The sequence below is a fragment of the Pistacia vera genome, unplaced genomic scaffold, assembly GCF_008641045.1.
Source record: "Pistacia vera cultivar Batoury unplaced genomic scaffold, PisVer_v2 Contig896, whole genome shotgun sequence".
Lineage (NCBI taxonomy): Eukaryota > Viridiplantae > Streptophyta > Magnoliopsida > Sapindales > Anacardiaceae > Pistacia > Pistacia vera.
Genome location: NW_022196774.1, coordinates 529,558 through 544,137, shown reverse-complemented (window position 1 = coordinate 544,137; position 14,580 = coordinate 529,558). Strand labels below are relative to the sequence as shown.

General features: G+C 32.9%; 2 protein-coding genes across 2 annotated transcripts; both read right to left on the bottom strand.

Annotated features, from left to right (window-relative positions):
- Positions 1-1,419: 1,419 nt before the first annotated feature.
- LOC116119582 (F-box protein PP2-A13-like) lies at positions 1,420-3,032 on the bottom strand. The gene is made up of 3 exons (XM_031405519.1): positions 2,703-3,032; positions 2,494-2,612; positions 1,420-1,929 (listed from the first exon to the last, which is right to left on the bottom strand). Exons 1-3 carry the CDS (start codon positions 3,030-3,032, stop codon positions 1,521-1,523), a joined length of 858 nt encoding a protein of 285 aa, XP_031261379.1. The 3' UTR covers positions 1,420-1,520.
- Positions 3,033-9,144: 6,112 nt separating this feature from the next.
- LOC116119578 (F-box protein PP2-A13-like) lies at positions 9,145-11,001 on the bottom strand. The gene is made up of 3 exons (XM_031405513.1): positions 10,500-11,001; positions 10,291-10,409; positions 9,145-9,726 (listed from the first exon to the last, which is right to left on the bottom strand). The coding sequence occupies exons 1-3, from the start codon at positions 10,827-10,829 to the stop codon at positions 9,318-9,320; spliced, it is 858 nt and encodes a 285-aa protein (XP_031261373.1). The 5' UTR covers positions 10,830-11,001; the 3' UTR covers positions 9,145-9,317.
- Positions 11,002-14,580: the final 3,579 nt, after the last annotated feature.

Below are 14,580 nucleotides of genomic sequence, written 5' to 3'. Positions count from 1 at the left end.
ATTAAATATCTCAATTATTTCAGTTATCAAAGATTTAATTTCATTTATTAATCGTACACCTAAAAATCTAGAAGGTGCTCGACGCCAACACAGCAATAATTTGATGGGCCGACCTTGGACCTTTTGGCAAGAGGACTGAGTTGAATTGCAATCGCAATATATTTAGGAGAAAACGACATATTTTCACCCAAGGTTTCACGAAATTTTAAGTTGGTACTCAAAGTTTCATGTATTCCAGATTCTTACCCTTAAAGTAACAGAAAATGATTAGATATAACGACTCAAGGGTAAATTGATCATTTTACAGAGGAGGCGTACATTAGCAGATTATCGCCCCTAACAAAGCTCCGATGCACGTTAGCCAACATCATCATCGACGTTTTTCGCCCTTTTTCGGCTATTCTTCCACCCAAAATCACCCTTGTCACCACCATTCGAACTCTCATCATCCCCTCTACAAAACCTTACCCTTCACAACCCCTCATCACTCGTCGATCGCCAGCCACGACAGCTGCCACATGCCATTGGTTTTTGTTGGTCTCCACTAGTAAATGGCCACTAAACGGTTGCTGAGGACATAGGGGTTTTGTAAATTTGGAGACGTTGGATGCAGTGGTGATGTCCAATTGGATTTTCGTCGCCAGAATCCAATGAAGAACAACAAAAACCTAAGCTTGACAGCGTCGACGATTGGAGGGGCCAATGAGTCAGGAACCAAAGGGGTTTTGGACGACGGACGATAGGGAAGATGATGGAGGTGACCAGAGGGTTTCACGCCATCGAAAACAGCCTAGATCCGGTGAAAACCGAGAGGGTGCACGGTCACTAAGGGTGTAATTGAAGTAATTTAAAAATAAGATAGTTAATTTTATAATTTTAATAATTTAGAGATTAAAACATAATTTATTAATTTAGGGTTAAGGGCATTATGATAATTGCACCCTCACTACCCTAAAAATTGTTAACAGTGTTATTTTAAGGGTGAAAATCTGGAATAAATGGGACTTAGGATACCAACTTGGATTTCATCAAACCTTGGGTGGGAATATATCGTTTACTCTATATTTAGCCTGGAAACCTCTAAAAGCATAGATCACAAGTTTCCTTAAACAGAAAATCAAGAAATGAATGTAAACTATCAGGTAATTACTAGAGTTCTTACTTGGTTGATAATTCTAGGATCTCGAAAAATTAATTGAAGTACATGTAAGCTAATCTGAACATTTCCGGTCATCCAAAAAAAAAAAAAAAAAGAATAAAGAAATAAATGTACATTTTCCCAATGGGAAACCTTCCAATTGATAGAGAATATAAAACTCAACTACCAACAATTAGTATTGTTTCATCGAAAAATATATATATAACCACAAAAAAAAAGATATATACAGAAGAAACACACCGGAAGGATTAGTATGTACATCTCTCCTAAAACAGCGTCACACCCACGAAACCAACCTGAATCTAAATGGCTATTGACTATGGGGCTCCCACGCCTTCGTATTTTACAGGAATGATTTAATCTAATCAGTTTTCAGAGTAGAGGGGTATATCAGAACACTGTCTACACAAAGACCGCCTTTGGTGTGAGTACAATCGATCTGAGTTGATGAAAATTTGATCCTTGTCAGTGCATTAGGATTCGCAACTACAAACTCTGCTACATGGTAGTGAACCCATGTTCCAGGATTATCCAAAAAGTATTGGGATACAGCATGTTGACCATCTGAAGTTGTTAGCTCGAAACGTACAGGTTTCATATCCCACCCGTGGATGTGTTCAGAGTTGCATACACGCCGACCTAGTTTCTTCGATGGCTTCCCAAGATAGAGTCTGAAGAATAGGCTATACGTCCCTGAAGGAAATTGAAACTCAAACTCTCCGGCTACTTCAAACCACCATATTTGTTGAAGATATGCCACTGTCTGGAATCTACACGCAAAGAAAGTTAACCAAGAGAAAACACTGCATTATAATTCTCAGGCTTGTCTATACTGCCATCCCTATGAAGTAAAAACCCATTCTTTTTCGAGTCATGATGAAATCATTTATATTAGTTGATAGCCAATGAAGTACCGTTGTTAAAACTAAACTAAACTAAACTATGTGAACTCATAAATCTGGAATGACAAGCTTATACTTAAGAGGGCAAAAAAGAAAAATCAAACTGAATTTTGTTTTAAAAAAAAAAAAAAAAAAAATCCAGTTGTGATCTGAATTCTGAATTTTATCCGTGTATGATAATACCTAAATTTTGTGTGGGAGTCAGGTTCATGACTTCAGAAAACACATATGCGCTCCCTTTAGCAGGGCAAAACAAATCCAAATCTTAGTAATATATTTTGTTATAACAAGAGTAAGAAAACAACTCATTCCAGTGTGATCAAACACTAATAATCATAAACAAAATCTCTTGAATTTCTGACCTCTCACAATTCCACTAATCATCCAAACCCAATTAAATGCAGAATTTCAAAGTTTTAAAAAAGTTCTCACCTTGATTCCCGAACTGAAATGGGAGTCCAGTATCTCCTATCATCTATCCCAGTAATCTTTAAAGCTTTAGAAGAAATAGAAACACAAACTCCACCAGTAATTTTATCCAGCCATATCTCCTGTACATATATAAATAACCAACATCCCCGTCACATCTCCAATCAAGAAACACATACGAAAATTCAAAAACATAGGAATACAAAACAAACCTTTGTGCCACCGTCAAAGGGATTGGGACAGCAAAGCATGGCGTAAAGATCTTTCTTGCTCAAATTCACTGTCTTTTTTGTATTATCACCAAACACTTTCTCCATAATGAACCCATAATTGGAAGGCAATTTCGATTCCCATATAAAATTGGCTGAAGAAGCACCCCGAAAAGCCCGATTCAGTCGAGCCAATTGGCAGATCTCAGGTGGGTCTAAATGCATCAAAACCATTGCCACACAGCTCTCTGGAATGTCATCTAATCTTGGCATCAATGAAGACAAAGCGTCTCCATTGGTGTCTGATACAATACCAGACATAATAGCCCCCATCAAACCCAGAACCCAAACTCTGATTCTGGATTTTAACGAAGAAACAAGAAGAAAGAAAGAAGGCTTTAGTTTGAAGCTGAATATATAAATTAGAAATTGACAATGTTTCAAGTCTCCACTGGGCCTTTAGCGAGAAGACACGTAACACGTAGAGTCGACCGAATTTCAGAGAGAGAGAGAGTTTGTGTCCCACGGGACATTAAGTCAAGTTTCTGAATCAGCAGTCAGGTCTGGTGGTTTGAGCCTTTGAGGTGTCAGCAAGGATCTTATCCAGTACAACAATTAAAGAAAATAAAAAAAGACAAAGCTATCACTTTGTCCTAGGTTTAGAGGGATGTGACTACACGCGCTTGGTTGTAAGTGGCGGTTGTGTTTATTTCTATTTCAGACGCACTCTAAGGCTCGTGGATAATACCTGGATTAGTTTTTAGTTAGTATTTCTTATTGGTGTTTGAATAATAATACGGGAGAACGACATTTTTTCACCCAAGTTTTGGCGAAATGCCACTGTCTCTCCCGTCAAGTTTTAAAATGGTATTTTTTCACCTTTTATCTGATTATATTAGTATTTTTTATTAATATTTAATTAAAAAGATAAAAATACTCTTAAATAATTTATTATAAATTAAAATTTAGTTAAGTTATAGTAATTATTTGTTAGTTTAAATGTAAAGATATCTTTTCTTTCTTTTGTTTATTTAATTAATTAAAAATATTAATTTTTTATATTAATTAGTAAAAATAAAAATATTATATTATGAAAAATATTATAAATTTAGTAGATTATTGAATAATAGTAATAGATATTGATGATATTATAAATAAATATTAAAGTCATTTAACTTTAAACAATTTCATAACATTACTCCTAATTTTTTAGTTGAGATTAACTATTTTTTCTTTTTTGGTCTTTTAATATTTGATTTTTTGACTAATTAAAAAATAATAAAAAATTTATAAATTTAAATATTAAGGATATTTTTATTTTTTGAATCAAAACATAACAAAACCTAACCAATTGTAGAAAAGTATCATTTTATCAAATCTTGGGTGGAAAAATATCACTCCCTAATAATATTAGCCAAAACGATAAGTATTAAGGTTCAAAAAATTAAGAGTAATGGTATTTAATTAAGCTCTTGTCCACATCTACATGGTTGGTTGGGTGGCATATTTTAACTTTATCTTTTAATCATATAATTTTACACTTTCACTAGATAGAAAAGTTGTCGTAGCCACAGGTGTCCCAATACTGCCATTACTTTTTGTAAAAGGTAAACCAACCACATTTCTTTTGATTTAATTAAGATAAGGATAGAAACTTGATGGCTTTTCCTAATTTAATTGATTAATTATCATCCACTGATAGGGACTTTCGTGAACAGAGAAGTGGGTAATAATTTAGGAAATGAAATATTATAAAGGACACGTGTAATATATTCACCGAATATAGAGATGCAGAAAGAGACAGAAAAACCATTATCCTGTTTATTGTTTATTTTAATGGAATTAAATTGCTTCATTTAAAAACTCATTATTATACAACAAAACTAGTGATACAATTCCCAATAAGAAGACAAAAAGAATTTGCAGTTTGGAATTTTTGGTTGAGTTTTGAATATTTTAACAGTATCGTTGAACTTCAATTTTTTTTTCTATCAATTTTTCTTTTTCTAATTTAAACGAGATATTCAGATTAGTTTATACATATTTTAATTAATTTTTAGACGTTATTGATCACTCTATAAGCCTAAATAATCAATAAGTCACAATATTATAGTAGTAGGTGATCCTAAAGTTTAAACTCAATAACTCAAATAAATGAACAAACTTCCTTGACCGTGAGATCAATCCCTTCACGTTAGGTTCAGGAAATGATATATTATTGAGAATGTTATCTTAATGAAAATATAGATTATCTTAAAAATTACGGCGAAAGTTTAGGGAAATGTGTTTGGTTGGTTAGAATAAATTAGTAGGTATGTTATATTAATATGTTTGGTTGAGAGAAATAAATTGGTGTATGTTTTATATAATTTTCTAAATTGCTCTCCTTTTTAAATATTAACATAATATTATTTTTATTTAATTTTTTGAATAATTTCTTTTAACCGCCTACATTTCAAATTTAGCTAAAACACCTCAGCAACAAAAAAAGTTTGAAACTTAAAAAAACACCCCCAATCACCCCAAGCCACTGCCGACAGCTTGCCACCACTGCCGTCAAATATCTTCACGGCCAGATCATGGTCATTTCATAGCCAAATATATTTGGCCGTGAAATACTAGATCTGGCTGTTTTCGACCATGGATCACATATCCGTGGCCGAAAATAGCTGGTCGGTCGTTCGCCATTCCGTCATCGCCAAAGGTGGTTTTCAGCGGTTGGTGGTAGTGGCCAGATCCAGCCACCACCCTTAGGTAATTTTGTATAATTTTATGGGTATTTATGTCTTAAAAACTTTGTATATAAGGATAAAATAGTTAATTGATACTTTTGTAAATTATTTTTAAAGCAAGGGTATTATTGTCCTAAAATTTTATTAATACAGGATAAAATTGTAACAAAAATAAGATAACCAAGTAATCTTAAAATATCTTAAAAAAAATAGAGGTAATTAGATTACCTCATATATTATCAACAGTAACTACTATTGATATTAGAAAATTACCAAAATCTTACATTACTTAACAATCAAATATAATAGTAAAATAATATAAGATCCTCAATAATCTCATATAACCTCGACCAAACAAACGGTTTTTTTCTAGTCAAAATTGCTAAGCTTTGCCATGTCTTCTATAGATCACTGTCTATTGGGCTGCGAAGTCATTTACAAAGGCCTTATTAAAGTTAAGAGTGTATTTTAAATCACGGCCTACTTGACCCATTTTGTTCTTCGTAATATTAAATGATAAATTTGTGCATTAAAAAATAATAACAATAATACTCATGCATGTTGAATGGTAATTTATTCATCTACTTCTTTCCAAATTAAAATGTTGAGCTCCTGCAACTTCAACAAAATCCTTTAAATTTATTCACGCATGTTGAGTGGTAATTAAAATAAACTGATTTGTTTTAAAAAAAAAAAAAAAAATCCAGTTGTGATCTGAATTCTGAATTTTATCCGTGTATGATAATACCTAAATTTTGTGTGGGAGTCAGGTTCATGACTTCAGAAAACACATATGCGCTCCCTTTACAGGGCAAAACAAACTCAAATCTTAGTATATATTTTGTTATAACAAGAGTAAGAAAACAACTCATTCCAGTGTGATCAAACACTAATAATCATAAACAAATCTCTTGAATTTCGACCTCTCACAATTCCACTAATCATCCAAACCCAATTAAATGCAGAATTTCAAAGTTTTAAAAAAGTTCTCACCTTGATTCCCGAACTGAAATGGGAGTCCAGTATCTCCTATCATCTATCCCAGTAATCTTTAAAGCTTTAGAAGAAATAGAACACACAACTCCACCAGTAATTTTATCCAGCCATATCTCCTGTACATTAATAATAAACCAACATCCCCGTCACATCTCCAATCAAGAACACATACGAAAATTCAAAAACATAGGAATACAAAACAAACCTTGTGCCACCGTCAAGGGATTGGACAGCAAAGCATGGCGTAAAGATCTTTCTTGCTCAAATTCACTGTCTTTTTTGTATTATCACCAAACACTTCTCCATAATGAACCCATAATTGGAGGCAATTTCGTTCCCATATAAAATTGGCTGAAGAAGCACCCCGAAAAGCCCGATTCAGTCGGCCAATTGGCAGATCTCAGGTGGGTCTAAATGCATCAAAACCATTGCCACACAGCTCTCTGGAATGTCATCTAATCTTGGCCATCAATGAAGACAAAGCGTCTCCTGGGGTCTGATACATACCAGACTAATAGCCCCCATCAAACCCAGAACCCAAACTCTGATTCTGGATTTTAACGAAGAACAAGAAGAAGAAGAAGGCTTAGTTTGAAGCTGAAATATAAATTAGAAATTGACAATGTTTCAAGTCTCCACTGGCCTTTAGCGAGAAGACACGTAACACGTAGAGTCGACCGAATTTCAGAGAGAGAGAGAGTTTGTGTCCCACGGGACATTAAGTCAAGTTTCTGAATCAGCAGTCAGGTCTGGTGTTTGAGCCTTGAGGTGTCAGCGGATCTTATCCGTACAAATTAAAGAAAATAAAAAAGACAAGCTATCACTTTGCCTAGGTTTAGAGGGATGTGACTACACGCGCTTGGTTGTAAGTGGCGGTTGTGTTTATTTCTATTTCAGCGCACTCTAAGGCTCGTGGATAATACCTGGATTATTTTTTAGTTAGTATTTCTTATTGGTGTTTGAATATATACGGAGAAACATTTTTTCACCCAAGTTTTGGCGAAATCCACTGTCTCTCCCGTCAAGTTTTAAAATGGTATTTTTTCACCTTTTATCTGATTATATTAGTATATTATAGGGTATGGTTCATTATTATTTTTCTAAATCTTGTCTTACATACGTCACTTTATGATAAGTTTTACTTTACCTTAAGAAGATAATAAGAGCTAGGCCTCTTGTTACTTACTTTCTGACTTTCCCACTTCAACACTCTCACATCATATGTCTTGTAGGCCCCATCTTTGTTTTTTATAATTTTTTTAATTATTATTACTTATTGTTGAGTTTAAGAATATAGTAACGTATTTTATATGGATTTAATAAGAGTCGATTATAAATAATTAAATATCTCAATTGTTTCAGTTATCAAAGATTTAATTTCATTTATTAATCGTACACCTAAAAATCTAGAAGGTGCTCGACGCCAACACAGCAATAATTTGATGGGCCTACCTTGGACCTTTTGGCAAGAGGACTGAGTCGAATTGCAATCGCAATGTATTTAGGACAAAACGACATATTCCCACCCAAGGTTTCACAAAATTTTAAGTTGGGACTCAAAGTTCTATTTATTCCAGACAAAAAATGGTTAGATATAACGATTCAGGAATAAATTGGTTATTTTATAGAGAAGGCACACATTAGCAGATTATCGCCCCTAACAAAGCTCCAACGCACGTTAGCCAACATCATCGTCGACGTTTTTCGCTCTTTTCCGACAATTCTTCCACCCAAAATCACCCTTGTCACCACCATTTGAACCCTCATCCTCTCCTCTACAAAACCATACCCTTCACAACCCCTCATCACTCACCGATCGCCAGCCACGACAACTACTACATGCCACTGGTTTTCGTCGGTCTCCACTAGCAAATGGCCACTAAACGATTGCTTGGAACATAGGGGTTTTGTAGATTTTAAGACGTTGGTTGCAGTGGTGATGTTCAATTGGATTTTCGTCACCGGAATCGACTAGAATCCAGAGAAGAACGACGAAAACCTAAGTCTGACGGTGCCGACAATTGGAGTGGCCAATGAGTCGAGAACCAGAGGGGCTTTGGACGACGGACGATGGGGAAGGTGATAGAGGTGACTATGAGGTTTAACGCCATCGAAAACAACCTAGATCTGGTAAAAACCGAGAGGGTGTGTAGTCACTAAGGGTGTAATTGAAGTAATTTGAAAATAAGATGGTTAATTTACACTTTTAGTAATTTAGGGGTTAAAACATAATTTATTAATTTAAGGTTAAGGGCATTATGATAATTGCACTCTACTATCTAAAAATGTTAACAGTGTTATTTTAAAGGTGAGAATCTGGAATAAATGAAACTTGGAATACTAACTTGGATTTCGTCAAACCTTGATCGGGAATATGCCGTTTACTCTATATTTAGCCTAGAAACCTCTAAAAGCATATATCACAAGTTTCCTTGAACGAAAAATCAAGAAATAAATGTAAACTATCAGCGGTTCGATAGGAACTCTTGAGTTTAACTTCTTTCTCTTCAGTTACTAATAGAAGTAATTACTAGAGTTCTTACTTGGTTGATAATTTTAGGATCTCAAAAAATTAATTGAGGTACATATAAGCTAATCTGAACATTTCCGGTCATCCAAAAAAGAATAAAGAAATGAATGTACATATTCCCAATGGGAAACCTTCCAATTGATAGAGAATGTAAAACTCAACTGCCAACGATTAGTATTGTTTCATCGAAAAATATATATATAACCACAAAAAAAAAGATATATACAGAAGAAACACACCGGAAGGATTAGGATGTACATCTCTCCTAAAACAGCGTCACACCCACGAAACCAACCTGAATCTAAATGGCTATTGACTATGGGGCTCCCACGCCTTCGTATTTTACAGGAATGATTTAATCTAATCAGTTTTCAGAGTAGAGGGGTATATCAGAACACTGTCTACACAAAGACCGCCTTTGGTGTGAGTACAATCGATCTGAGTTGATGAAAATTTGATCCTTGTCAGTGCATTAGGATTCGCAACTACAAACTCTGCTACATGGTAGTGAACCCATGTTCCAGGATTATCCAAAAAGTATTGGGATACAGCATGTTGACCATCTGAAGTTGTTAGCTCGAAACGTACAGGTTTCATATCCCACCCGTGGATGTGTTCAGAGTTGCATACACGCCGACCTAGTTTCTTCGATGGCTTCCCAAGATAGAGTCTGAAGAATAGGCTATACGTCCCTGAAGGAAATTGAAACTCAAACTCTCCGGCTACTTCAAACCACCATATTTGTTGAAGATATGCCACTGTCTGGAATCTACACGCAAAGAAAGTTAACCAAGAGAAAACACTGCATTATAATTCTCAGGCTTGTCTATACTGCCATCCCTATGAAGTAAAAACCCATTCTTTTTCGAGTCATGATGAAATCATTTATATTAGTTGATAGCCAATGAAGTACCGTTGTTAAAACTAAACTAAACTAAACTATGTGAACTCATAAATCTGGAATGACAAGCTTATACTTAAGAGGGCAAAAAAGAAAAATCAAACTGAATTTTGTTTTAAAAAAAAAAAAAAAAAAAATCCAGTTGTGATCTGAATTCTGAATTTTATCCGTGTATGATAATACCTAAATTTTGTGTGGGAGTCAGGTTCATGACTTCAGAAAACACATATGCGCTCCCTTTAGCAGGGCAAAACAAATCCAAATCTTAGTAATATATTTTGTTATAACAAGAGTAAGAAAACAACTCATTCCAGTGTGATCAAACACTAATAATCATAAACAAAATCTCTTGAATTTCTGACCTCTCACAATTCCACTAATCATCCAAACCCAATTAAATGCAGAATTTCAAAGTTTTAAAAAAGTTCTCACCTTGATTCCCGAACTGAAATGGGAGTCCAGTATCTCCTATCATCTATCCCAGTAATCTTTAAAGCTTTAGAAGAAATAGAAACACAAACTCCACCAGTAATTTTATCCAGCCATATCTCCTGTACATATATAAATAACCAACATCCCCGTCACATCTCCAATCAAGAAACACATACGAAAATTCAAAAACATAGGAATACAAAACAAACCTTTGTGCCACCGTCAAAGGGATTGGGACAGCAAAGCATGGCGTAAAGATCTTTCTTGCTCAAATTCACTGTCTTTTTTGTATTATCACCAAACACTTTCTCCATAATGAACCCATAATTGGAAGGCAATTTCGATTCCCATATAAAATTGGCTGAAGAAGCACCCCGAAAAGCCCGATTCAGTCGAGCCAATTGGCAGATCTCAGGTGGGTCTAAATGCATCAAAACCATTGCCACACAGCTCTCTGGAATGTCATCTAATCTTGGCCTCAATGAAGACAAAGCGTCTCCATTGGTGTCTGATACAATACCAGACATATTAGCCCCCATCAAACCCAGAACCCAAACTCTGATTCTGGATTTTAACGAAGAAACAAGAAGAAACAAAGAAGGCTTCAGTTTGAAGCTGAATATATAAATTAGAAATTGACAATGTTTCAAGTCTCCACTGGGCCTTTAGCGAGAAGACACGTAACACGTAGAGTCGACCGAATTTCAGAGAGAGAGAGAGAGAGTTTGTGTCCCACGGGACATTAAGTCAAGTTTCTAAATCAGCAGTCAGGTCTGGTGGTTTGAGGTGTCAGCGAGGATCTTATCCAGTACAACAATTAAAGAAAATAAAAAAGACAAACCTATCACTTTGTCCTAGGTTTAGAGGGATGTGACTACACGCGCTTGGTTGTAAGTGGCGGTTGTGTTTGTTTCTATTTCAGACGCACTATAATGCTCGTGGATAATACCTGGATTAGTTTTTAGTTAGTATTTCTTATTCATGTTTGAATAATAATACGGGAGAACAGCATTTTTCCACCCAAAGTTTGGCGAAACGTTGCTGTCTCACGCTCAAGTTTCAAAATGATATTTTTATATCTTTTATTTTTATTAATATTTAATTAAAAAGATAAAAATATTTTTAAATAATTTATTTTAAATTAAAATTTAATTAAGTTATAATAGTTATTTATTAGTTCAAATATAGAGATACTTCTTTTTTCTTTGTTTATTTAATTAATTAAGAATATTAATTTTCTATGTTATTGAGTAAAAATAAAAACATTATATTATAAAAATATTATAAATTTAATAAATTATTAAATAATAATGATGAAATATTAATGACATTATAAATAAATATTAAGGTCATTTAACTTTAAACAAATTCATAACATTACTCTTAATTTTTTAGTTGAGATAAACTATTTTTTCTTTTTCGACTTTTTAATATTTGATCTTTTAGCTAATTAAAAAATAATAAAAAATTTATAAATTCAAATATTTAAAGATATTTTTATTTTTTAAGTTAAATATTAATAAAAAACATAACAAAATCTAGCTTGATTTTTATTTCAAACTTTCTATGATTTTAAAACTTAAAGGGTGAAAAAATATTGTTTCGCTAAACCTTGGGTGGGAAAACGTCGCTCTCCCTAATAATATTAGCCAAAATGATGCGTATTAAAGTTCAAAAAATTAAGAGTAAGGGTATTTAATTAAGCTCTTGTCCACATCTACATGGTTGGTTGGGTGGCATATTTTAACTTTATCTTTTAATCATATAATTTTACACTTTCACTCAATAGAAAAGTTGTCGTAGCCACAGGTGTCCCAATAATGCTATTACTTTTTGTACATTTAATAAAAAGGTAAACCAACAACATTTCTTTTGAATTAATTAAGATAAGGATAGAAACTTGATGACTTTTCCTAATTCAATTGGTTAATTATCATCCACTGATAGGGACTTTCGTGAACGGAGAAGCCGGTAATAATTTAGGAAATGAAATATTATAAAGGACACGTGTAATATATTCACCGAATATAGAGATGCAGAAAGAGAGAGAAACCATTATCCGGTTTATTGTTTATTTTAATGGAACTAAATTGCTTCATTGATTGATTTGGGGTTAAAAACTCATTATTATACAACAAAACTAGTGATTCAATTCCGAATAAGAAGACAAAAAGAATTTGCAGTTTGAAATTTTTGGTTGAGTTTGGAATATTTTAACACTATCGTTGAACTTCAAATCATACAATTCAAAATTAACCTGTTTTTTATTTTTTTCTATCAATTTTTCTTTTTTTAATTTAAATAGGATGTTCAAATTAGTTTACGCATATCTTAACTAATCTTCAGAGGTCATTGATCACCTTACAAGCCCAAATGACTAATAAGTCATAATATTATAATAGTATGTGGTCCCAGTGACAAAACTAGGATTTTTGTCGAGGGAGGCCTCCGCGGCTCCGCTATTATTTGTCAAATAATTAGTAAAAACTTTAAAAAATTACCAAATTTTAATAAAAAAATAATACAATATTAAAAACATGAGAAAAAAGAATATACAATAACACAATATTTTCTTACTTGAATAAATTTATGAGAAGCAAAATTTTGAGTAAAAGTGTTAAGTAAACCTTAAACAAAAACTTCTTTTAATATTTTTATTTTTGGCTTTCAAATATTATAATATAAATTTTTATAGCGTTGATCAAACCTAGCCTAATTAAGTTAAAATCATCCAAAACTTATATCAAGTCAACGTTATGTTGACTTTTAATATGAATTAATAAAATAGGAGAAATTTTTTTAGTATAAAAATAGTTAGTAACTCAAATTTCTTAAATAATTTTAAACAATTGAACAGTGACGTTTAAAATGTAGGAAAGTGGTGGGTGAATGATGAAGAATAACGTCCTTTAAAATATAGTTTAAGTTTTTATTTGAGAAAATAGATTCATTCTTAGACAGAAAATACAAAATAAACTACAAGATTAATATCTTTTTCTCTCAAATTATAATAAAAAACCTAAAAGAGAAAAAAAAAAATGATTCAATCCTTAAATAAACTAAATTGAAATGAACAATACATATACTTAAAATCGATAAAACAGAAAACATAGCTAATTATGACACCTTGAGTAGTGAAAATTTAACAATTTCAGTCTTAAAAAATTTTAAGAGCGAATAACATGAGAAAGAGAAATAGAGAGTAAAGAATTTGAGGATAAAATCATAAAAAAACAAGTAAAGCTGTGTAGAAAAACACCGGAGAGAGTTTTAAACTTTTAACATGATGTGGGCTTAGAATATATATATATAATAAGTTTTTTTGTAGACCTTAGTATGTATAATAGTTCTTATTTTTTAAAAATCTGAAGGTGGGTCTGGGTATATATGTTAATTAATAATTTTTTATGGCTTCTATATCAATAATTTTTTTTTTCAAATCTGAGGGTAGGCCTGGGGGTTGAATCCGCCTCTGGGTGGCCCTAAAGTTTAAACCCAATAACTCAAAGAAATGAGTAAACCTCCTTGATCGTGAGGTCAATTCTTTTGCGTTTAGTTCAGGGAATGATATATTAATGGAAAGATAGATAATCTTAAAAGTTACGACAAATGTTTAGAAAAATGTGTTTGATTGGTTGAAATAAATTGATAGGTATGTTATATTAATCAATAATATTATATTTATAAAGAAAACTTATAAAGATTTTCATACAAAATGAGGTGGCAAAAAATGAATAGAAGAATGAAACAAAAAGTCAAACTCATTAAATTAATTCTTCCATTCATTTTTTGCCACATCACTTTGTATGGAGATCTTTGTAAATTTTATTTGTAAGTGTAGTATTACTCTATATTAATATGGTTGGATCGGGTATGTTATATAATTTACTAAATTGCCCTCCTTTTTAAATATTAATATAATAGTATTTTTATTACATTTTTTGAATAATTTTTTTAACCCTCTACATTTCAGATTTAACTAAAACACCTCAAAAACAAAAAAAGTTTGAAACTTAAAAAAACTTCCCCAACCACCCCAAGCCACTGTCGGCGGCCTACCACCACGCCGCCAAATATCTTCACAGCCAAATATATTTGGCCATGAAACGATCAAGATCTAGTCGTGAAAGGCTAGATCTGACTATTTTCAGTCATGGATCTGTGATCCATGATCGAAAACAGTTGGCCAGTCATCCGCCATTCTGTCACCACCAGAGGTGGTTTCCGGCGGTTGGCGGTGGTGGCCAGATCCAGCCACCACCCTTAGGTAATTTTGTATAATTTCAGGGG